The sequence below is a fragment of the Marmota monax genome, unplaced genomic scaffold (assembly GCF_021218885.2).
Source record: "Marmota monax isolate L192 unplaced genomic scaffold, Marmota_monax_Labrador192_F-V1.1 WCK01_AAM20220418_F8-fsc00261, whole genome shotgun sequence".
Lineage (NCBI taxonomy): Eukaryota > Metazoa > Chordata > Mammalia > Rodentia > Sciuridae > Marmota > Marmota monax.
This window is the reverse complement of record NW_026695225.1, coordinates 2887349-2913695: the sequence shown is the minus strand read 5'-3', so window position 1 is coordinate 2913695 and position 26347 is coordinate 2887349. Positions and strand designations below refer to the sequence as shown.

General features: G+C 35.5%; 1 protein-coding gene across 6 annotated transcripts in view; it reads left to right on the top strand.

Annotated features, from left to right (window-relative positions):
- Atp11c (ATPase phospholipid transporting 11C) overlaps window positions 1-26347 on the top strand; it is a 188828-nt gene that overhangs the window by 103051 nt on the left and 59430 nt on the right. For all 6 annotated transcript variants that reach the window (XR_009225934.1, XM_046435336.1, XM_046435337.2 and 3 more), the window contains 10 exons: window positions 7481-7609; window positions 9353-9456; window positions 11761-11811; window positions 12757-12821; window positions 13138-13219; window positions 14137-14287; window positions 15229-15426; window positions 23857-24018; window positions 24898-25049; window positions 25680-25751. Coding sequence is in view for 5 of the 6 variants with exons in the window: in XM_046435336.1 (XP_046291292.1) it covers window positions 7481-7609; window positions 9353-9456; window positions 11761-11811; window positions 12757-12821; window positions 13138-13219; window positions 14137-14287; window positions 15229-15426; window positions 23857-24018; window positions 24898-25049; window positions 25680-25751 (1166 nt within the window). In the remaining variant the exon portion in view is untranslated. The remainder of the gene's footprint in view (window positions 1-7480; window positions 7610-9352; window positions 9457-11760; window positions 11812-12756; window positions 12822-13137; window positions 13220-14136; window positions 14288-15228; window positions 15427-23856; window positions 24019-24897; window positions 25050-25679; window positions 25752-26347) is intronic.

Genomic DNA, 26347 nt, shown 5'->3' with positions numbered 1-26347 from the left:
TTTTAGTAAATATAAGGGATCAAGGTTGAGGGACTGATTGTATGGTAAGAGTATGTTTCATTTCATAAGAAACGGCCAAACTGTCTTTCAGGATTGCTGTATCATTTTTGCATTTCTACCAGTACTGAATGAGCCCTTACCAGTATTTGATGTTGTCAGTGTCTTAGATTTTGGTTATTCTAATAAGTGTATAGCTGTATTTCATTAATTTTTACTTCAGTTAGCATTTCCTTGATAACATATGATGTGGACCATTTTTCCATATGTTTCTTTGATTCATGCATTACAATTGGTTATAATTTTCAAATATTTGGGAATTTTCTAGATACGTTTTGATTATGGATTTCTAGTTCAATTCTGTTGTATTCAGAGAACATACTTGGTATCATTTCAGTCTTTTTAAATATGTTCAGATATGTTTTATGGCCCAGAATATAGTATATTTTGGTGAATGTTCCACATGCACCTGAGAATTTTAAAAAAGAATGTGCATTCTGCTGCTGTTGAGGAGTTTTGTGTAAATGTCAATTAGGTCAAGTTCATTGATAATGTTTTCAAGTTTTCTCTACATTTAATATTTTCTTACTTGCTCTATCAATTATTGAGAAAGGAGACAAAAAAAATTCCCAACTATGGCTATGAATTTGCCTATTTTTATTTTCTGTTCCATCAATTTTTTATGTACTTTATAGTACAAAGTGCAAAATTATTTAGGATTATTATGTCTTCTTGGTGAATTGGCCCCTTTATCCTTGTGTAATCCTTGTCCCTGGTAGTAATCTTAGTTTTGAACGTAATTTTTTCTGATAGTACAATCAATCCCATATAGTAAATCCTGCTTTCTTTTAACTGTTGTTTGCATGGTATGCTCCATCCTTTTAATCTCTCTATATCTTTGCATTTCTAGTTTGGTCCTGGTTATTGGTTTTATTTTTGTTTTTTTTTTTAAACCCAGTCTAAAAATCTTTGCTTTTAATTTGGTAGCTCAGCATTGACTTTTAATGTAATAGTTGATATGGTTTGGCTATCTGTCTCATCTCTTAGATTATTTGAACTTTTTTTTTATTCCATTGGGTCATTTCCCTTGGCTAACTAATTATATCTGTTGTAATTTTTTAAATTTCTCCAGAATTTATAATATACTTTTATTTTTTATTTGTTCTTTTTAGTTTTATATGACAGTAGAATGTGTGTGTGTATGTGTGTGTGTGTGTATGTGTGTGTGTGTGTGTGTATACGTATGGAGTATAACTTCTATTTTTGTGGTTGTATTTTTTTGTAATATGGAGTTACACTGGTTGTGTATTCATATGTGAATATAGAAATTTATGTCTTTCCAATTCATTCTACTGTCTTTTCCATTTCCATCACCTCACCTTTCCCCCAACTCCACCCTGTCCAATCCCATGAACCTCCCCTTCACCTCTACCCCTGCCTATTGTGAGTCAGCATTCACGTATCAGAGAAAACATTCAGCCTTTGGTTTTGGGGGATCGCCTTATTTCACTTAGCATAATAGTCTCTAGTTCCATCCATTTACTGGCAAATGCCATAAATTCATTCTTCTTTATGGCTGAATAATATTTTATTGTGCATTATATACCACATCGTTATCCATTTATCTATTAAAGGGGAACTAGGTTGGTTCCATAGTTTAGCAATTGTGAATTGAGCCACTACGAACTTTGATGTGGCTTCATCACTGTAGTATACTGATTTTTAAGTCCTTTGGGTGTATACCGAAGAGGGGATAACTGGGTCAAATGGTAGTTACATTCCAGATTTTCTGAGGAATCTTCATACCATATTGAAAAAGGAAATATCACCATGGACACTACCAAAATACAGATGATAGAGTATTTTGAAAATCTGTACTCCAATAAAATAGAAAATGTTAAAGATACCAACAGATTTCTAGAGACATATGACCTACCGAAACTGCACCAGGAGGTTACAGGAAAATTTATACAGATTTAATGTAGTTCCTATTAAAATCCAAATGATATTCTTCATTGAAATAGAAAGAGCAGTCATGAAATTCATTTGGAAAAATAAGAAGCCCAGAATAGCCAAAGCAATACTTAGCGAGAAAAGTAAAACAGGAGGCATTACAATACCAGAGTTTAAATTATCCTACAGAGCTATAATAACAAAAAACAGCATGGGTTTTGTACCAAAACAGACATGAAGTAAAATTAAGAATCAATAAATGGGGGCTGGGGCTCAGCAGTAGCATACTTGCCTGGCATGAGTGAGGCACTGGGTTCGATTCTCAGCATTGTATGTAAATACATAAAATAAAGGTCTATCAGCAACTAAGAAAATATTTTTTTTAAAAAAAGAATAAATGGGATGGTGTCAAACTAAAAGCCTTCCTCACAGCAAAGGAAGCAATCAGGAATGTGAAGAGAGAGAGCCTGCAGATGGGAGAAAATCTTTGCCACCAGATAGGCTGATAATATCCAGGATATACAAAGAATTCAAAAAACTTTAACACCAAAAAACCCCCCAAATAACCCAGATAACAAATGAGCAAATTAACTAAACAAACACTTCTCAAAAGAAGAAATATGAATGGTCAACAAATATGTGAAAAAAAAAGTTCAACATCTCTAGCAGAGAAGTGCAAATTAAAACTACACTGAGATTTCATCTCATTCCAATCAGAAGTCTCATTCTAGTCAGAATGGCAGTTTTTAAGAATACAAGTAACAATAAATGTTGGCGAGGATGTGGGGAAAAGGGTACCCTCACATATTATTGGTGGGACTGCAAATTGGTGCAACCTCTCTGGAAAGCAGTATGGAGATTCCTGAAAAATATTAGGAATGGAACCACGATTCAACCCACTATTCCACTTCTCAGTATATATCCAAATGATTTTTAAATCAGCATACTATGGTGACACAGCCATATCAATGTTTATAGCAGCACAATCCACAGTAACTAAGCTAAGGAGCCAAAGTAGGTTCCTTTCTACAATTGAATGCATAAAGAAAATGTGGTATATATACACAGTGGAGTATTACTCGGCCATAAAGAAGAATGATTACGATATTTTCCAAAAAATGGATGGATGTAGATACTATCTTGCTAAGTGAAATAAGCCAGTCCTAACAAACCAAAGGTCATATGTTTTCACTGATATGGGGGGATGGAGAATAGAAGTTCAGTGAAGTAGACAATGGAGATTGAAGGGAAGAAAGGGGGTATGGGTAAAGGAAGAATAATAGAATGTATCTTTCCTATGTACATACATGAATGTACCACAGTCAGTCTCACCACTGAGTACACCCACTATCATCATGTCAATATGAATTATGCTATCATGTATAACTAAAAAGAACCAATAATATTCAAAATAAAAAACATAAATAGCACCAAATTTCATAGAAAAGCTTCTTTTCTCAGGTCAGGTATATAATTCAACTAAATAATATATAAATTCTAAATTTGAAAAAAAGTTGTTTCTCCATTGTCATCTTGTTTGCATATTTCCTGGTATGTTTGTTGTCATTTTTATTTTTGTTTCTCCAAATATGGTATTTCTTGAATCACTTTTAAGTCTTTCCTTTTCAGTTTTCAGCAGTTTGACTACGTTATGCCTTGGGCTTTTCTTTCTAGTTATCTTCCTTGAAATTCTCTTGGAACTATTATTTGTTGGTTTTGATTAAGTTTAGATAATTCATGACCATTATCTCTTCAGATATTTTTTGTGGATCATTTTCTCTCTCCTATTTTTGACTCCATTTACATGACTATAAGACTGATATTTTGTCATACCTCTTAAAGATCTGTCCTTTTTTTTAACTACTCCTTTTCTCATTGAATATAATTTTGGATAATTTTGATCGATGTGTCTTCTTGTTTACTGATTATTTCCTTTGCTGTATCTTGTCTGCTGGTTGAAGGGAATCATCTCTGATACCATGCTTTTTCATTTCTAACTTTCCATTTTCCTTTCTTTTTTTGTTATTAAAATTCATCTCTGCCAAAATTCTCATCCACTCTTACATGTTGCCTACCTTTTCCACTAAGTATTTCAATATCTTAATCATGGCTATTTTTATAACCCTTCTTGATGATTTAAAAATTTCTACATTTCAGGAACTGGTCTTGTTGATTCCTTCCCCTCAATAATAACTTGCTTTTTTCTTGTGATTTTTGTGCATTTGTTTTCAGTGAGTTTTGACATTGTACGTAAAAGAATGGCAGAGACTGTGAGGTCAGTACTATGTATGTTCTGAAATGGGCCTGCTTCTTCCATCAGGCCATTTAGTATTTATTGAGGGTTGAGTTAATGTAGTCAGGAGATGGGCTGACTTTGGTTTTTGTTGTAATTATTGCATTATTGATATTTTCAGTGTATCACTGTACTTCAGATTCTTTGTGCTATTACCTTAAACTTTGTGTGAGACCTGGTGTGCTTTAGTGGTTTTGCCAGGTTTGTTGTCCCACCACCCTTTTTTAACACATCCTAGAATCCTGAGCTACAAAGAGTGTCTGTCTCACCCTCTTCTGTTGCTTCTCACCCTATAGTAGATTGCTATTTATTGTTTGTTATTCAGTGTTGGCTCCTGGTGGGAACAGAATGGTTTAATCATTCTCCCATTCCAATCTCCATATTAGGATATATGAACCTGAGTTGTATTAGGATATATGAACCTGAGCCTCAATGTGGGATTTTCTCTATTGCTGCCCCCACCTCCTCCTATGGCAGTCAAATGTTTGATAAGAATGTCTTTACTATTCTGTCTCTGCAAGCAAGTTCCCTTTTGTTTCTGTCTCCTCTGTAGCACCAGTGTCATTTTCCGCCAAAGAAGGTTTCCTGCCTTTCTCCCAATGCAGGTGGCTTTTCTTCTTTTGCTTCATATGAGAGAGGAGTCCACCATTCTGGCATGTTTTGGCCTGTCTTTCCACAGTAGTTGATCATTATCTGTATGCCTGTACCAGTGAGAAGGGTAATTTTAAATGTTCCGACCTTATGCTTTCTCGTGAGCACCAATGGAAACCTGTAGAGAGAGCTAGCATGTGTTAATGGTTTTCTTTTGTCTCTCAGTCTTGTAGATATTCAAAATTTTCATGGTGATTCACTCCTAGCCTTTAAGAATTGGTTGAAAACACAGTTTTCTTCTCATCCACTTTTATGGTAGCCATCTTTTACCTTGTGCTCTGTCAGTTGTGAAATATTTGATTTGTCCTGTTTCTCCTCAAAGGGACCCTTTGAAATTCAGTTCACTTGGTTGCCTTGCATTCTCAGCCCTCTGATGCTCTAAAAATATTATTCTGTAGATCTATTTTTTCCTAATATTTGTGATGGGAGTGGTAGTGACATTCTCTTGCGGCTTTTAAAATAGTGAATGGAAACAAGTAACTTGAGTTGATTGTCTAACTGGGTCATAACATTCCCTTTCTTTACCATTGTCTTTTACCTTTGCCTTTAGGGTGAGGCCAAAATCCCTTAGCCTAGCTGGTCAAGCCCTTTGCCATCTGGCCCCTGCCTACCTCACCAGCCTCAACTTGTATTGTAGATACACAAATTTTGTATCTGAGCAAATTCTAAGTGTTGAAGAAAAAAAATGTTTTCTTTGTGGTTTTTATTTATCAGTGCCTATCAGTCATCATGTTAAGATTTTGTTGATTCTTTTTTTCTTTTGCATACTTTAAGCATAGTTTATAGTTTTATTGTAAGAAACATAAGTGTTTATGTAAGTGAGGAAGGAAAGATCAACAATATAAAATATTATTTACAAATTAGATATTGACACTGTTGTTCTTGGCTACTAATTAAGATTGGCAAAGAAAATAAAATTGTTCTTGACTATGTCTCAAAATATTGCACATAGAAGACAGGTGTTTCATGTAGTTCAGCACTTCACTGCCAGTGTGTCTTGGTTGGTGTGCCAGATACTGACTTCTGTTTTATTCAACTTTTTCACTGCTGTAACTAAAAGACCTGACAGGAACAATTGTGGAGGAGGAAAAGTTTGAGACCTCATGGTTTCAGAGATCTCAGTCTATGAAGAGCAGGCTCCATTCCTCGGGGCTTGAGGTGAGGCCGAGCATCATGGCAGTAGAGAGAAGTGACTCACATGATAATCAGAGAGCAGAGAGACTATGCTGGCAAGATACAAAATATATACCCCCAAAGCACACCTCCTCCAGCCACACCATAACTGCCTTCAGTTTCCACTCCATTAATCCCACCTTGGGATCAATTCACTGATTGGATTAAGGTTCTCCTAACCTAGTCATTTCTCATCTAAAACTTCTTGCATTATCTCAGACATGAGCTATTGGGATTGGGGTACACCTCACATCCAAACAATAACAATTTCTTCCTAAAGTGAGTTGTCTTCTGCCACCAGGAGCCGCCTCCCTTTATCTGACTATGCTGTACAAAATCATTATTTATCATTTTCTGTGTATGCCATCCATTAAAAATATTGAGAAGTATTACTTGGAGAATTTCTTTTTTAAAAATATTTTTAAGTTGTACATGGACACAATACCTTTATTTTATTTATTTATTTTTATGTGGTACTCACGATCGAATATAGTGTCTCACACATGCTAGGCAAACACTCCACCACTGAGCTACAACCCCAGCTGTGCTTGGAGAATTTCTTACATCTTTCCAAAATAAATGTTATAAGTTATTCATAAGTTGAGTAAAGTACTTGCTTGCATGATATTGTAACAGTTATAATTAACACCCATTAACTGATTAACATGTGCCAAGCACCTTAATTTTACTTGTATTATTATTTATCAATGCTCACAGTAATCCTGTGATGTAATCAGCTTACCTAAGACATTTACCCAAAGTCATATAGTTAAGTGTCGGATCTGGGACGTGAATTGAGATTAAAAAGTACAAGCTTTTAACTATTATGATTCACTCTTTACATTATAAAATCATTCCTGATTTCTTCTCTTGGGTTTTTTCTCGAGTTTGAGTTTTGAATATTTGCTGATAGGAAATTGTTTTTCATTGCTCTATTGATTAATTCTTCTGATAGCAGATGGATTTTTAGGTTGACCTATAGAAAAAAATTTAAATATTATGGGGAAATGATTGATGCCTCTATAATTAACTGAGGTTTTGTTCATGAATTGCCTAATTTGTGATATATACATTTTCTTGATCCATTCATGAGATGATAAGGTCATTTACTTATTAAACATTAGTTCCAGAAATATCAGAACAATTGGGTGTCAGAATTGTTTATTAGAGGTAAAGGTCAATACTACGGTAATCTGAAAGCATCCTAAATCCTTGTGACCTTAAAGAGAATACTGGATGTTAAGTAATATTCTTTTTATCACCTTTTACATTGTGCAGGATCCTGAGATACCCCCAAAGCATAAGGGCTGGAGTTGTGTCCTACTAATGTTTTAACTTTAGTGTGTGTTTTAATGATGTTTAGTTTGGAATTCAAAACATTTATATTTATATTTATTTTACTCTCCATTTTAGGTTGGTGATGTAGTAGAAGTTAGTGCAGATGAAACCTTTCCCTGCGATCTTATTCTTCTATCATCCTGTACCACTGATGGAACCTGTTATGTCACTACAGCTAGTCTTGATGGGGAATCTAATTGTAAGGTAAGAGACTGAACCTTGCCTAAGCATTTTGAGCTCAGGATAGTTAATCATACAATAGTGCTTCCAAAAAAACGCTTCCTAAACTCTTTATTTTCCCTATTCATGTAGGTTTTATATTTGAAGAGAGTTGTTATATAATTGTCTGTGTCTCCTAAGTATATTCTCATCTTTGGGGATAGGGATGGTGTTGGGCAGGGAAAAACCATGCCCCAAATAAAAGCCACCACAATTTTTATATCACTGCTTGAATTTAATGTTAACATAATCCACGCAATATTTTATTTAGACTTTTTAAAATGCAAGTAATTTTAGGCTGAAACTATATAAAAATAACTTTATGAGCTCTAACCTTACAACTTGATTTATTTTTAACGTAATGACAAAGTATATTTTCTTTAAAATATGTTTATTCCTGGGATTTAGGAGTTCTAACCTGGAATAATTTGATTGCCTTTTAAAAAATACGTTAGGATATACTTTGGCAAACATTTGCTTTATTACAACCAGGAGGAATTTTAAGTGTGGTGAAATGTCACATCTAAATGAGTAATAAGTTACTTCCCTGGTACTTTCTGGTGCAGTTAGTTTTTGGCCGTCATCTAGAATGATGAGCAGTAACAGGGAGTTAAACTCCTCTCAGTGCTGCTTTTAACGAATGATATTAAAGTGCTGACCTCTGAGTATATCCTTGGAGAATTTCTTTTCTCATTTATTCCCTCTGGAGTTGAAGACTAGTACTTAGTATGTGAAAAAGGAAATTTACCATTTAAATGGCTGATTCTGTATTTCAAGGACATTATGAGATGAACTAGTAGCATTTAAGCTGTTTAAAAAGAGCTATATTTTAGGGAATGTCAAGATAAAATCAGTAAATCTACCTAAAGATTCCCTAATAGTGAAAAAGTTACTTAGAAAAAGAAAACTTTTAGGTAGTTTTTTTTCCTATTACATTGATTTGATCACATCAGCTAAAAGTACAGAAGTTTTCAAAAATCAGGCAATAGTTTTAAATATTGTTCAGGAAGTGCCATAATATTCCCTAAAGACTATATGTCAACAGCATTTCCTTCTGCATTAAGCAGTGTACTCCTTAAATCAGTATTAGCCTTTGTTTGATGATTTATATATGGATTCATTGAAGCTTACTTTCAGTTTTGGATGTATCAAGTGTGTGATATACTCTAGTAGAATATTCTGTCTAACAAGATATCCTCTTCCTGCCCCTCATACCAAATGTAGTGATTTGAGCATTTGTGTAATGGAACATTAATGAGTTTTTTCTTATTATTGACAAAATTTTTACATTGCTATGACCAAAAAGGGTTGTGTTCCATTCAAATGTGCAAATCTGCATAGCTATACACTATAGTAAGCAAAATAATAAGTCTCAGTTCTATAAATAGGAAGAAGAATAAATGTATTAAATTTTCATTTTTTTAGTTAATTATATGCCTGCCGAAAATGGAATGCTCTTGACGTCAGTATCAAGAAGAACTTTTAGTTGTGTTTTTTTCTATTATCTTCGAAATCCCCTTATAGCAGGGTTATCTTTTAAATTATTTATCGTGTATTTTAAGATTAATTCCATACAATTTATTTGGTGGGAAATGTGCATCAATATTTGTAATATTTTGCCAAAGCCTCTTACTAAAACATACCATTTCTGGAACACAGTTGTGTAGGATAATGAAAAGGAACACTTTTTTTTTTTTTAATTTGCTTTATTCCCCTGCTTTCATCTAGACACATTATGCCGTGCGGGATACCATTGCAATGTGTACAGCCGAGTCCATTGATAGCCTCCGAGCAGCAATTGAATGTGAACAGCCTCAACCTGACCTGTACAAGTAAGAATCACCTGGTCTCTCTATACTGCTTCTTCTTAGCTCTGATGCTTTTCACCACCCGTATTGCAAAGAAACGCCCACCACTTGCCAGCCTACTCACATGTATGTTTTTATGAGCTGTTCTTCCTTATGGCAGGAAAATGAATTAAGTCAGCCTTGTTCACTACCAGCCTAAGATAAATTATTGTGAGCCCGGGCATCCTATATTTTTTCTATTGTTTATTTTTGTTATTTGTAAACATGACCATCTATCAAAATTTTAAATGATGTTATCCCAAAGGGCTAATCTGTCAGACTAATGGAGTGCCCAGTGTTAATTAAAATAGAAATAAAACCCTTTTTTACATGCCATCCACTGTTAAAAAGAGAAGACAATATTGGGCCATGCAATTAGTAGGCACTCTGTCCTTTCTTGAAGTGATCACAATGAACTGAGGATTGCAAATATGCTATTTCTTGATCACAGTGAACAGTTAAGTTGAAGGAGTAGTAAAATGGTATAATTTCTTCTGTTTTTCTATACTTAGGCTCTCTGGAATAGATTTGCTGGTTAACAGTTATTGTAGATTTTAAAAACTTGATATTTTATTTTAAGACTGGTTAGTTGGGTTGATTAGAACATGTTGCTAATGAGGATATAGTAACAGTTTTTATCCCCACGTTGTCCAATTAATGTCATTCTATTACACATGGCATCCATTACCTAGGCCATCCACTTTGTTAGTGCACACTGTTTAAAATGGGGACCATATGGTTGAATATATTGACACCTAATAGGAGGAAAACAAAGTATATCCTACTGTGAGAATACTACCCCCTTCCTTCCCATTATTTCTTCTGTCCTCCTTCCTTTCCTATCTTCTATATTCACCTTGAGAGTAAGAACTAGAGCCAAAAGTAAAACAGCTATTCTCCGTCTTCAAGGAACTCACAATGAGCAAAGTAGATAAAATAGTAAAGCTAAGCTTACAGTGTAATAATAGATATAATCCAAAACCCATGGAATCACAGAAAAGGGAGTGACTTACTCTGCCTATAAGTTAAAGATCAATATATATATACTCTTGTATATTTATTGAGAAACTGAAAAGTTGCTTTAAATATGAAAGAGAATTTTAGGGTAGATAAGATTATTCCTAATTTCCCTAGACAAAATTAGATCTCTTGGTAATAATCACTTGCATATATTTGATTGTTCCTTTATCTTTATTAAAACAATGGAGTATGTCTTTTTCACTTATTAGTATATCTTTAGCACCTAGTGCAGTACTGGCATAACTAATATACAATGAATGAAGGAATAGATTTTCATATTTTATAGTAATTTAAAGTATTTATCTTGTTCTATAAAGAAAACAATGTTTATATTGGAAATTACAAAACACTTTTTTTGAAAGGTAAAGTACATTTATTAAAAATAAAAATAATACACAGTAAAGCACTCTTATTAAGGAGAAGTTGGGCATTTTTACCAAATTTGGCAGAAATGCAGATTACCATGTGTCCAGTCATATAAATGATTGGCTGAAGCTCAGTATTGAGATCAGCTACAAGATGCAGGCTGGATATTTCTAAGGTGGCAATCAAGTATTCATTGTCTAAAAACTACTGCCATGGTTCAGAAGATGGTCCTGGGACCAGCAGCATCAGCATCACCTAGGATCTTGAATTAGGAACTCAAATATGGGGGCCCATAGATGTTTGTTTTTGTTTTGTTTTATTTTTGTGTCAGGGTCTCGCTAAGTTGCTTAGGGCCTTGCTAAGTTGCTGGGGTTGGCTTTGAACTTGTGATTCTTCTGCCTTAGCCTCCCAAGTTGCTGGAATTACAGTCATGCACTACCACACCTGATGAGATGTGTGGTGAGATCACCACATCTGGTGAACGCTCCCGTAATTTTGATGGCATGCTCCTGTGTAAGAACTACTGACTAATGATTTTGAAAGTTATGTTTTAGCACCAGAAACCTTTCTTCACATGAATCTAAAATAGAAGTCACATTATTTATATAAAGGCATAAAGAAGAGAGATATCCTGTGCATGCATAGTGCCAAATAGAGCTTGAAAATCAATTTAGAATCTTTGTTTATTTTCTTATAATCCATAATATTATTTTAGAGATTAGATTAAAATGCTGTACATCTTTTGATTGAATATAACTTTTCCCTCAGAAATATAATAGGATTTTGTCATTTATTCAGAATCTTATCTTTTGCATTATTTGTATTTTGATTTATTTCCTTATTGGTGGTATTTGGACTTCACCTGGACATAGAAAATACACCTGTTATTATGTTCTTTTACAGGTTTGTTGGGCGAATCAATATCTGTAGTAATAGTCTTGAGGCTGTTGCCAGGTTAGTTTGTTATTCCTTTAACCTGTTCTTATGGGAGGGGAGATATATTTATTTTTAAACTTACTAAAATAGTTAACTACCTTTCTTTAATAGAAAAGGATATAAAAATAAATAATTAACTAACCTTCTGATTGGCAGAGTTGTGGGGTCTCTGTGTATAGAGGTAGGGGTTGTTGAAAATTAATGCTTAGGATTTCCAAAACAGCAGACCTCTATACCCTTTGACTAATATTCCTAGACCTGTTCTAGGCTCTGTGTTTATTGTACTTGGTTATATAGTGGCTGACAAGGTAGGAAATACACATGGCGAACAGGGGTTTAAAGGAGAGTAATTGAAGAACTATGCAGTAAATAAATCATAGAGTGCATTACTTGGACCTAAGTAAAATGATAGGCCAGTAATTTATAATGAGCCAATTCATAAAAAGGAAGTTGATTTTATTCCTCTTCTGTCACCCAGTTAGTTACCTCAACTTTTCCACTTGGCCATTTTAGTCATGCTTAAAAGAGACTTAAGGAAATGAAGGGTGATATTGCAAATGGTGGATTATTACTCTCTACAAAGATGTCAGTGTTTTTCTCACCTTGACTTTGTCTTCACAGTGTTTTATTCGTGACCCTCTGTTTCTGTTCCTCACTGTCTGTTGCTCTGTCCTGTTCTTGTCCTGCTATCTGTGACTCATAATCACTTGATCCCTTTGTGCATTTCTTTACCTGTGCATGTTGCTAGCTACTCCTGTGCTGTGCTTCCATCTGTGCTGTTCCCTCAAGTCACTTCAGAGGGAGGGATCTTTCAGCTTGTCCTGGGGAGTAAACATATGGTAGAAGTAGACAGATACATCCTGAAACCCTTGGAGATAGATATGTGTCAGGGCAAAATCTGTCCTCACAGTTGATGATGCCATGCATTTTTTTTAATAAGCTGTGTTCATTTTTTTTGATTAGGTCTTTGGGACCTGAAAATCTCTTGCTGAAAGGAGCTACACTAAAAAATACCAAGAAGATATATGGTAAACAATTTTAAAAATATACTTACCAGAAATAAGTTATATAAGGCCTGTGAATAAATAGTCCATGTTTAAAAATGAACATGGCAGATGTTGTATTTATTATCAGCTATATTTATGTGTTGGGAATTTACAAGATGATAAACAAACATGAAATATGATACATAATTTACAGAATTAAGATTATATCAAATAATGTATTAACTAGTGAGTAGAATAGGACTTAGGATTTTTACATTTATAGACTTGAAAATTTATAGAACCAAGGGGTAGGAAGTTGGTTGATAAATTCAGTTGTAACCTACTTTTTGTTCCTTAGGAGTTGCTGTTTACACTGGGATGGAAACCAAAATGGCTTTGAACTACCAAGGGAAATCTCAAAAACGTTCTGCTGTTGAAAAGTTAGTGTGCACCATGATTTCTTTAGTCATTATTGATTGACATAGTTACTTCCTCAGTAATTCCAAACTAGTATAACAAAAAAACTATTTCAGTTATAATAGCAGCTAGCATTTTGAGTGTTTATTTTCCAGAAACTGTCCTTAATAGTTTATATGTCAGATTTTATTTAATCTGCTGAAGAACTCCTTAAAAAGTAATTTGTATTAGCTTCTCCACTTTACACACCAGAAAATGGTCTTTAAGAGAATAAGTGACTTACCTAAGCTTACATAGCTATTAAAGGTAGAATTTACTTGAATAATAAATTCATTTCCTTTCGTTATTGTAGTTAGTGGTTTGGAGGTGTCTCATTGCTATGTTCAAGTTGGTTCTACAATATAGATAATAATCTCCTAGCAAATAAAGTAGACCTTCAAGCCAGGTACAACTGACAGAGACCTCTCTATCATGGGCATGGATATCCAGTATCTCAATGGCACCTTCTCCAGAGCTGTACTTTCAAACTATGCTGAGAAAGAATATAATCTGAACTTGAGGATTTCACATGGCTACCTGCCCTCAGTTCCAAATATTTAGAATTTAGGGACATGGAGACAAGCTACTCCTTATGGGCTGAATAGATAATTATGTGTGTCTCCATCATCTCCTATTCCTTTATAGGAACCTTACTAAAAGTGTGTTAATCTAGCCAGCCATTGATTGGGGGAACACTGGTGATAATAATAAATAGTTCAGGGCTAGCTTTTAAGTTTTGTCACTCTAGCCATGCTGCAGCTATGATAACTGAGTTTCATATGTAAAAGTTTGTGTTGTGTTTGAACATCATTCACAGAGAAATGTTAAATAACTGAACAGTTGAATTTATATTTGATGTCTTAATTAGATAGTTTTAAAACCCATACTCTTATTTTTTCAGATCTATTAATGCCTTCTTGATGGTTTATTTATTTATCTTATTGACCAAAGCTGCAGTATGCACTACTCTAAAGTATGTATGGCAGAGTACCCCATATAATGATGAACCTTGGTATAACCAAAAGACTCAGAAAGAACGGGAGACTTTAAAGGTAACTTGTTTTCCACTGAAAATTGTAGCTCAAGGATTTTGTAACCATTCATCCTTTATGGAAATACTAGTCAGAAAAATGATACCTTTGTTAGCTTCTATGTTTTCTTTTTAGTTAAAGCCCTATGGCATTAAATATTTAAGTTTTAATTTTTAAAATTTTACATAAATCATCCGTGATTTTTAATTTTCTTTTTACATTACTGGAGATTGAACCCAGGGACACTCTACCATTGAGTTATGTCCCTATCCCTTTTTACCTTTTATTTGGAGACAAGGTCTTACAAAGTTACCCATGCTGATCTCAGACTTTGCACTCTTCCCGCCTCTACCTCAGCCTCTTGAGTCCCTGAAGTGTGTCACTGCACCTGACATCTATGCTTGATTTGAGCTCTTTAGTTAAGATTTTGAAGTAAACTGGCAAGAAATGCTGGCATTTTAATACAATGTGAGCTTGTGAGATATGATAGCATAATGGATATTTGTATATAAATTTTTATCTCACATTCATATATAGGGATGAAGGGAGCAGAGGACTTAAGAAAGTGAAAAAAGTGTAAAGATAGAAGGTAGTGGGGCTGGGGTTGTTGCTGTAGAGCACTTGCCTAGCACACCTGAGTCACTGGGTTCAATCCTCAGCACCACATAAAAGAACAAATAAATAAAATAAAGTTATTATGTCCGTATACAACTAAAACAATATTTTAAAAAAGAAGGTACATACCCTGAACAACAATGATAAAATTGAAAATGTTCCTAAATGTTTTCACATTGTGATAATTTTCACTACAATGATGTAGTATCTTTGGTAAGTTTCTCTATAGCAAGAGCAATGCTTTCAGCATTGATGGATAAAAAGAAAGTCAGCTGTTTCTTTACATTATATTCATCTGATGGAGCTGTGCATCTAACTAGCATTAATGGTCTCTTTTATTTTATTAGGTTCTGAAAATGTTCACCGACTTCCTATCATTTATGGTCCTATTCAACTTTATCATCCCTGTCTCCATGTATGTCACAGTAGAAATGCAGAAATTCTTGGGCTCCTTCTTCATTTCATGGGATAAAGACTTTTATGATGAAGAAATTAACGAAGGAGCCTTGGTTAACACATCAGACCTTAATGAAGAACTTGGTCAGGTTAGAACACATTTTTGCTTACAATAATTGATGTAGTGTAATTCCTTTTTTTGTGTGTGTGTAGTATAGATTATCAATATATGTCCCCATTTCACATTTAGAAATGTGATTAAAAGTTCTTTTATGCAGGCATGTAATAAAGGTAAGCAGTGTTTTCATCACCATAGCATCAGTTCTTTTGCTGGCATTTTTGATAAGGATGAAAGTTATATATTAAATCAGAATGTTGCAGAAATTCTTTTTTTATATTTATTTTTTAGGTGTAGATGGACACAACACATTGCCTTTATTTTTATGTGGTGCTGAAGATCGAACCCCGGTCCTGCCTGTGCTAGGCGAGCGTTCTACCGCTGGGCCACAATCCCAGCCCCAGAAATTCTTTTTAAAATTCACCAAGTGATGTTGTTAGATTACTAAGTTATTGCTTTAGAATAGGAAACATACAGTCTTCATTACTATCTATAATCATTTATGGATAGAATACAGAGTAGTAAATATAGCTGTTTTATAAATGCATGTTGTTCAATAAACAAAATTGACTGGAGTTGTGCTATTGACCTTTTCTTGGTATATTTCTGATTAGAAGGAATATAGACCTAGAAAGAAGAGTTAATTATTGTGGTATGTGAATTTAAATGAAGGGAAAATGTGAAGGCACGTACTCCTTAAAATGCTTTCTGTTTTATATACCAATATAGCCAAGTCTGTGGCCTCGTTTCTAACCCAGGTGCATTTATTTTCTGTTGTGATGCTGTCTAACTGTAATTCCAAGTAATGACCTCTTAGTTGCTTTGCTCATTAATATTGAAATACTCTCCCCCTTTTGTCTGAATTTACAGTGTATCATGTAATGATCATCACAGGCTGAGGGAATTTTCTGGCATGCATTTAATTCTCATGATATTTAGAATGTCAAGGATGTGGAAATGTCATTTCTGTGATTGGGAAATGCAAACTCTATTAATGAAACTGTGGGCTGGAACAGTGCCTCACACTTGTTTTAAATGGGGCTGATTTGCATGTAATACCTTAAAATTCCCTTGCCCTGAATTTAGCCCTCCCACTCCCCGCACTCTCTATTTCTGCTTTTGACACAATCTTTTGCCTAACCAGAGTACCCTTTTAATAACTAAGGACTCTCCAGATACTATTTTGTTTAGATCTGACTTCAGAACACTAGTAAGCCAGACCTTAGAACCTGTATTCCATATAGACACTGAAGCACTAAGAATAAGACAAGAATTGAAAGAACCGATGGCTTTTCTCTTATTGTTCCTAGAAGATTCTTTTGTTCATGAGTTGAGCTTCCATAGCTGACCCTAACCTTTTTAAGCTACAAATTTTCATCCATGGACAGAGCTATCTGAATAAAAGTACTCTGTTCTTGATAAAAGGCATCAGTTATTGCATGAAAATATTTTTGAGTGTACATGCCACCTCTGATGAACCTTTTCCCCTGACAGTTAATTTAGTGGTTCATCCTAGATGCTGAGTAAATGTTCCTGTTCTCTATTTGGTGCCTCATTGTGTGAATTCACCTACCAAGGGTGAGCATAAGTAGCCTGGGGATAGCCTCTAGTAACTATTGCAAACAGACTAGCCACCATTCCATGTGTGACACTCAATGCTGTGCAGAGACAGACAGCATTTCCAGACCAGGTTCTCCTTGATGTGACTCATCTCTTTCAGATCTCTACTTCAGCAGATTCTATATTACCATATAGACTTTATTAAGACTGTAAAAAGTAAAGTAGGGCTTGTGAAAAGGAACTGATTTTTTTTTAAGAGAGAGAGAGAGAGAGAGAGAGAATTTCAATATTTATTTTCTAGTTTTCGGCAGACACAACATCTTTGTTTGTATGTGGTGCTGAGGATCGAACCCGGGCCGCACGCATGCCAGGCGAGCGCGCTTCCACTTGAGCCACATCCCCAGCCCAAGGAGCTATGATTTTTGTTTCAGTGCCCACTCCCTTTGCCCACCAGACCCTGTGTGTCTGGGTGTGATTATCTTTTAATCAAATCATTCATTCAATAGCAGATCACACCCAGTGTCTTAAACAACCTGCCATCATTATTAGCTTGTTTGTGTAGAAACTACCTGAATGAAAATACAGAGAAGTCTTTGAATAGTTTCTTAGACAATTTAGCATTTTGTGTATACCGGTATACACAAAATTAAGTGTAACCAGTTTCTTCCTTGATAAGTCATAATTTAATATCTATATGGCTTTTTATGTTACTGAAGGCAGTATCAGTTCATTCCCACCAATGTCATGTCAAATATTTGCTTAACCTCTTTAAAAAGTGACCTACTGGCAGGGTATATAGTGTACGCCTGAAATCCAAGTGACTTTGGAGGCTGAGACAGGAGGATCTCGAGTTTAAAGCCAGTCTCAGCAACTAGCAAGGCCCTAAGCAACTTAACGAGACCCTGTCTCCAATGTGTGTGCGTGTGTGTGTGTGTGTGTGTGTGTGCGTGTGTGTGTGTGTGTGGCTCAGTGGTTAAGTGCCCTGGATTCAATCCCCAGTACCAGGAGGGAAAATTAGGTACTGGTATTAAAAAAATGAATAGAAAGATATGTTTAGGACAGTGTTTGATGTGAGAACCAAATAAATTAGATTATTCAGCTTAATTCGAAAATAGTGGGGTCTTTTATGATTAGACACCAATCTTATACAACCAAATGGTTTCAGTCCATCTTGAAAAAATTATGAGACTAGCCTTCTTCTGTATATCCTCTCCTAGTCTTGTGGCTGTATTAATCTAGCAGGAACCACCCTCCACTCAGTCCACTGCCATGCAGACAGGGTAGAGTTACAAAAAGAACTAGTGGGCTGTTTGCATCCCCAGATAATATTGCTGCATTCACTGTTAACCTTGTTTTTGCTAGATGAGGTGAAGGTATAACCCACACCCATCAGGGCCTTAGGAATTCTGACAGAGGGTTTATAAAAACATAGTTACTGGCTAAGCATATAGCTCAGGTATAGAATATTTGCCTAGAATATTTGAGGCCCTGGGTTCTACTTCCAGCATCATAATAAAAAAAAAGAGTTAACAGTTTCTTGGTTAGGGATCATCCCTGCTTCCAGCACTTACAGTTGTATCCCTGGTCCTATGACCACTGTATCAGGTAGAGGGAAAAGTAAAAAAAAAAAAAAAGAAGAAGAAGAAGAAAAGTTGAAGTGATCTGAGGAAAAAGGGAAAGCAGTATAGTTGTTACACCAGCATACTTTTCCCTTGACAAGAATTACATAGTCATGCACAGGGTGTGATGGCACATACCTATAATCCCAGCTACTAGGGAGGCTGAGGCAGGAGTATCATAGGTTCAAGGCCAGCCTCAGTAACTTAGGCCCTGTCTCAAAATAAAAAAAATAAAAAGGACTGGGTGTCACAGGAAAGCAGGGAGTTGAAACTCCAAACCTCAGCTTTTTAATTCTAATGAAAGAAAATTTTAAGCCAGACACCAAAAGCCATGCAAGACAACTTTATTATAAGCAACAGTTGAGTAGAAGTGAGGTGAAAATAAAGTAAAAGCTAAGTAAGGCTCAAGCAGAGAACACACTAAAGGGAGAGAGTGAATCATCCTCTGAGCTCCTCATTTATGGGTCAGCATCCACTTATCAGAGAGAACATTGGGCATTTGGTTTTGGGGGATTGGCTTACTTTATTTAGCATGATATTCTCCAACTCCATCCATTTACCTGCAAATACCATAATTTTATTCTCTTGTAATGTGCCGCAGTCCGGCTGCAGCAAAATAACCCGGGGGTGATGAGCAAATTGTGTAGATTGATACAGCAGGAGTAGGAGCCGTTTATTGTAGGACAGGAGGGGGTATATATACATTCCACACAGCTTATCTTAATTAACATAAACTAGATACAGCAGTCAACCAATAAGGAATCTCCACACTTAATGGTTCGCTGGCGTTACTTCACAAACCACTCCCTCTGGCAAAATGCCAGGTGCCATCTTGACTTGTTTACAGACCCTAACATTAATGCTGTGCAATATTTCATTGTGTTTAAGTACCATGACATGATTTCTTTATCCATTTCTTTATCCTTCTTTATTGAAGGGCATCTAGGTTGCTTCCACAGTTTAGCTATTGTGATTTTGCTGCTATAAACATTGATGTGACTGCATTACTATAGTATGATTTTACGTCCTTTGGGTATAGACCAAGGAGTGGGATTGCTGGATGAAATGGTGGTTCCATTCCAGGTTTTCCAAGGAATCTCTATACTGCTTTCCATATTGGTTGCACCAATTTGCAGTTCCACTAGCAATATATGAGTGTACCTTTTTTCCCCACATCCTCACCAACACTTATTGTTGTTTGTATTTTTAATAGCTGCCATTCTGACTGGAGTGAGGTCAAATCTTAGAGTAGTTTTGATTTGCATTTCTCTAATTACTAGAGATATTGAACATTTTTTCATATATTTGTTGATTGGCTGTATATCATCTTCTGAGAAATGTCTGTTCAGTTCCTTGGCCCATTCATTGATTGGGTTGTTTGGGTTTTTTTTTTTTTTTTTTTTTTTGATGTTAAGTTTTTTGAGTTCTTTAATATCATGGAGATTAGAGCTTTATCTGACATGTATGTGGCAAAAATTTGTTCCCAAAATGTGGGCTCTCTCTTCACCTCATTGATGTTTCTTTTGCTGATAAGAAGCTTTTTAGTTTGAATCCATCCCATTTATTGATCCTTGATTTTATTTCTTGCACTTTAGTAGTCTTATTGAGGAAGTTGGGGCCTAATCTGACATGATGAAGATTTGGGCCTATTTTTTTCTATTAGACACAGAGTCTCTGGTTTAATTCCTAGGTCCTTGATCCACTTTGAGTTGGGTTTTGTGCATGGTGAGAGATAGGGGCTTATTTTCATTTGGTTGCATATGGATTTCCAGTTTTCCCAGCACCATTTGTTAAAGAGGCTATTTTTTTCTCCAATATATGTTTTTGGCACCTTTGTCTAGTATGAGGTGACTGTATTTATGTGGGTTTGTATCTGTCTCTTCTGTTCTGTACTATTGTTCTCCAAGTCTACATTGGTGCCAGTACCACACTGCTTTTGTTACTGTAGCTTTCTAGTATAGTTTAAGGCTGAGGATTACTTTGGTAATTGGAGCAGAGGCATTTTTTGACCTTAGTTGGTCCTTTCCAGCTGTCATGGCAGCCATCATATTCAGGGAGGCTTCATCTACCAGTCAGTCCCATGTTAATGTGGGAATTGGAGTCAGTGGCCAGTCAGAAGTTTAGTGCACCTGTACTACCAAAGGAATCTTCCTTCCCAGACAAGTGGAAACACCTATAGCCATAATTCCTAGCTTGATACCAGCCTCAATGGATCCTGTCAAGAGTTAGTCCCATTAATCATTTTCTATTGACATATTTTTCAACTAGCCTCCTGTTTATTTTCTGCAAATTAACTTCAACCCTTTGCTTTCTCTTCCACTTTGAAAGTACTTTAAAGAAGACCTTAAAGTACTTTAAAGAACACTTGCCATATGTTTCACTGCTTATTTCTAGCTACTACCTAACATGGGGCTGTGGCTCCGTGGTTAAACACCCCTGAGTTCAATGCCAGTACCCTCCCCGCAAAAAGAATTGCATAGTCAAATTAGGATACCCTCCTTCCCCCACTTCCCCAAATCCACCAGAAAAACAAAGGAAAATCTAATGGGGACACTTCTTTAGTCCTTCTCTTATTGAATATAAGCTATCAGTCATTTCATTAGCATACAACATAAGGTCTTATCACTCTGGAGATGCCAAGTATTTTAGGAGCTATGCATCAGGAAAAAATGGAGATGAGGAGAGATGGCCAAGTATACATTTCACAATAGCCATAAAATGGTAAGTTTTAACTTGCTGATATAGGGGAGTCTGTTCAACAGGCTCAAAGTTGTCCTTAAAGAGGAAGAGGTTGCTTGGGAGAGAGTCAGGCAGCCAAGGGGCATCCTTTCCTTTAAATGTGAGTTGTTTGATTGTTGTTGTTTTGTTTTAATTGTTTTTCTGTTGCTGGAAATGAAAGCCAGGGCCTCATGCATGCTAGGCAAGTATACCACCACTGAGCTACATCCTCAGGCCTGAGATTATTTTTTGTGGGTGGTAGGGGTGAGGATGTACCAGGGGTTCTTACCCACTGAGTCATATCCCATCTCATTTTATTTTTTTGAGACAGTGCCTCACTAGGTTGTTGAGACTGGCTTTGAACTTGTGATCCTCCTGCCTCAGCTTCCCAAGCCACTGGGATTACAGGTGTGTGCCACTGCACCTGTCCCTAGTCCTTTTTATATTTTATTTTGAGACAGGGCCCCATAAGTTGCTGAGGCTGGCTTTGGAATTGCAGTCCCCTGCATCAGCCTCCTGATACACTGGAATTACTGCTGTGCACCACCAAGTCTGGCAAGAATATATTTTTTTTTATTGGTAAGAATCATATCTGGTCTCCCCCTTCCTTTCCCAGAGTATATGTTATATAATGGGGCACTGGTTGTTAAGTCTGATCATTGGACCAATAATATCAATATCACCTAGGAATTTAGGAGAGCAAATTATCCAGCCCCAACTCAGACCTATTAAGTCAGAACTGGAAAACAGAACCCAAAACTCTTGAGTTTTAATAAGCCATCCAAGTACAGGTAACACATGCTCTAGTTTGATCATTGATGTATTCTGGTGTAGTTTATTTGGCTCTACCTGTGAATGTCAGTGTTTTCAGACCTCTACTACCCAAACTGTTACATAGGTGAAGAAATTGTATTTTATATTTCGAAGTTATCACCTTTGACACTAATGAGAAAATTTGAATGGGCTAATGCTAATCCACCTGCAGAATGTGAAACAACCTGGCATAGCCTTCAGGAGAAAATGAAAGTTAATAATTTGGATCAGAAAAAAAAAAGCTTCAAAAAATTTCATTTGAACTGAAAAATCTACATGAATAATAACACTTGGATTAATTTAAAGAGAGAATTCAAACTTGGCTGGGTAACGGGGAAAAAAAAGGAAAGATTGGAATGCTATATTTGTGCCTGTGCTACAACTGTGAAAAGCTTTGAAAAATAATTAGAAAGCAACTGTTGCTGGAGTTCATCTCCTTCTCCTTTACATAATAAAAACCTTAATCTTGTGCTTATGGTTGTTCCTGTCAGCCCATAATTTTAACTATTTAAGCATAAATTGCCAAAAAGGAGAATAAAATTGTGGGTTTTCAAAGCCAGATATTATAAATAGAAGAGATAAATCTGAGATAAAATAGAAATGCTTAAAATAGTCTATTGTAATGGAAAATTTATTTTATAGCTGATTCTCCCATTATTTATTAAAATATGCTTATGTTATGCATGAACCTATTATTATAAACTGTTTTTATAATTTTTTTTTATAAATTTGGAAACTTAAGAGAAGTGTCTGAAAAATGTTCATACTGTGTAGAAAGAAATACAGTAGTGTTTTTTTTTTATCACTATTGACCTATTGTGTCTCCTAATTAGATTACTTTTCTAGTCTATATTCTGTGATTCTTATGGTATTATATGATATAATACATATTACTTCAATGTTTTTACAGAAAATTTTAGTTTTCAGGGGGGAAAAGCTCATCAGTTTTTATTTTTATTTTGTTACATCCAGTTAACTTTTGGTTCCTATTAAATTTTTTTCCAATGGGTTATTTACATGCCAGCCCATAAAGAGAGAAAAAGAATATGTGTGTGTGTGTGTGTGTGTGTGTGTGTATGTCGTGCACGTGCATGTGTATGTATATGTGTGTGTGTAAAGTAAATGCTCAGTATATTAGTATATTTTCGTTTCCCCCTTGGAAAATTAATATAGCTTCTATACATTGAAACAGGTTAAGTTAAATAGTTAAATTAAAGAGTTTTTAGTTTGATAACAAAGTCATGGTTTTTCTTCTTATTGATCTTCTACATTTAAGTAGGTCTACCTTAGTTATATGTCACTATTTCAGTGTCTTTAAAAACATTCATTCCACATTTGTTTAATAGGATTGTCTCTGTAATTCCTGACATTTGACTAGAAGTCTTAGAAGTGATTTTTCCCCTATAGATATGAAATTTTAATAACTAAAATTATTAATTAAATAAAAAACTAATAATTTTTAATTAATAAAAATTCATGGGTGGGGCTGGGGTTGTGGCTCAGTGGTAGAGCGCCTGCCTCGCACATGTGAGGCACTGGGTTCAGTCCTTAGCATCACATTAAGATAAATAAATGGAGATATTGTATCTATCTACAACTAAAACAAATATTTAAAAAAAAAATTCATGGTCTAGGGATACAGCTCAGTGGTAGAGCACTTGTCTTGCATGTGTGAGGCCCTGGGTTTAATCCCCAGAACCTTAAAATAATTATCACACTAAAGAAACATATGTTTGTGTCCTTGTTTTCAGGTGGATTATGTATTTACAGATAAGACTGGAACACTTACTGAAAATAGCATGGAATTCATTGAATGCTGCATAGATGGGCACAAATATAAAGGTGTAACTCAGGAAGTTGATGGATTATCTCAGACTGATGGACCTTTAACATATTTTGACAAAGCAGATAAGGTGACATTTTCTGCATTACCATTTTTACCTGAGAATTCAGTCTATATAAGCATGTACTTCCCCCTGCATAGTAGAAACAATTTTCCAGTAGACAAATGACCTAAAATTTTGAATAACCATTTGATTTTTCTTTTTGCTTTGCCATTTCTTGTTTTACTAATACCACTAGAATTTATAAATTAGTAGAACTCATAAGTAGAGAGAATTATGGGAAGTAGCATTTAAGTAAAAATTTCACTTGCCTATCTGATTATAATTTTTTAAAATATGAGCTCCTTCAAAGAATGATATCTCTTCAAATCATTTAGGTCCTAGGAGTATGTAGACATTAAATGACCCAGAGTGTCCCTATACCTGAGCTATTGCTCAATTATGAATTAGGTATCAAATGGCATTCCTTAGCCAGGCCTGATGGTGCACGCCTGTAATACCAGCAGCTCGGGAGGCTGAGACAGGAGGATTGTGAGTTCAAAGCCAGCCTCAGCAAAAGTGAGACATTAAGCAACTCAGTGAGACTCTAGGGCTGGGGATGTGGCTCCGTGGGTGAGTGCCCCAAATTCAATTCCCGTTAACACCACCCCCCACCCAATAGATATATGGCATTCCCTTTAGTCCATTAAGAAGTCAGTGGCTTATTATAGGTGGCACTACAGTAACCTGAATGTGTTTATGCATCCTCTAGGGATACTGGCTAGGGACCAGAAATTCTGTTAGTAGTTGAGGGAATATATAGCTCATTTGAGTCCTAGGAATTTATAATTTTTGTTACTCAGTTCTCTAGAGGTTATAATATTCTCTCACATTAATACATTTTATGTGTTCAGTGCCTAGTGATCAAAGTGAAAATAATGCAGTTATTCTTCTGTTGCTTTTCCACAGAATCGAGAAGAACTCTTTCTGCGTGCCTTGTGTTTATGTCATACTGTAGAAATTAAAACAAATGATACTGTTGATGGAGCTACAGAATCAGCTGAATTAACCTATATCTCCTCCTCACCAGATGAAATAGCTTTGGTGAAAGGAGCTAAAAAGTAAGAACTCTTGTACTTCTCCTAAGAAAGTGAAATCACAGGATGACAGGAGTTAATTTGAGTTTTTTTCCATTTGCTCGGATAACCATATTGTGTACCTCTTCTCTAAGTGCTATCTAAAAGTTTGTAAAAATTCCCAAATATAACCAGTTACATCCAAATAGAAAATAGTGATGCATAGATGTAATTTGCCCTATTATTTATGTATGCTAGCCACGAGTCTGAATTTTCACATTATATTTTGCAATATAATGTGTCTGGCCAATACCAAATAGCAGTGGCCACTTTTTGTACAACACATGTTATTTTTAAAGCACTGCCAGCAATTTTGACGACATTTGATAAGTGACAGTCCAGTTTTCCCCAGGAGGCTCAAGATGATTAAGTGGTAAAAGGTCACTTAATATGTTAGCTGCAGAATTGGAATTACAAATTGTCTTTACCTTGGTTATAATAATTGTGACTAGGCTTTGACTTGCTCTGTTCTATCAACTGATCCAGGAATGGTAAGTGCAGTTGTAGGTTGAGATCATGTAAGAGAGAAGAATTAACAAGGATGAATAGATTCATTACAAGGGGAAATTAATTGTTCCTTAGAGACACACAAAGGTTCTTTTTTGTTTTTGATAGGTACGGGTTCACATTTTTAGGAAATCGGAATGGACATATGATACTAGAGAACCAAAGAAAAGAAATAGAAGAGTAAGTAGCTCTGTGTTGTCTTATGTCCGTCACTCCCAACCCCAGTCAACTTTACATGGATTTAGGAAGGATTACAAAGGAAACTAATGGACCTATAAATGTAGAACTCTGCTCTCTCAATTCAGAGTTCTATATAATAAATGTAGCAGTAGAAGCTGTTTTTAATACAATGGCAGGAACTGGGATGTGTTTCACATGTAGGTCCAGTAGCCAGAATGAGAATTTGCCTGGACTGTTCCTGAAATTTAGATACCATTTTAGTTCTCTAACACATGCTACAAGAAAAATCAGAGAATGTGTATGAAACCTTCTGCTATCTAGAGCCCAAGAAATCACTCTGGGATTACAAGCCCAGCAATTCAAAACACCAAAGTAGCTTTGGTGTTCAATAGAACCTTTGCCTTGTTCTTAGAAATCAAGTGTTAGCCTAAGGGCAAGTACCCTGGTACAGCAGTATCTTAGGATCTTAGTATTTCTGTTTTTGCTACAAAACCCCAAGGAACAAAGCCACCTTGGCTTAATGACAGAGTTTAAATAGGCTCAGTGATTAATTCAAATTTTTCATTTGAACTTGAAATGTAATTATCTTATTTGAC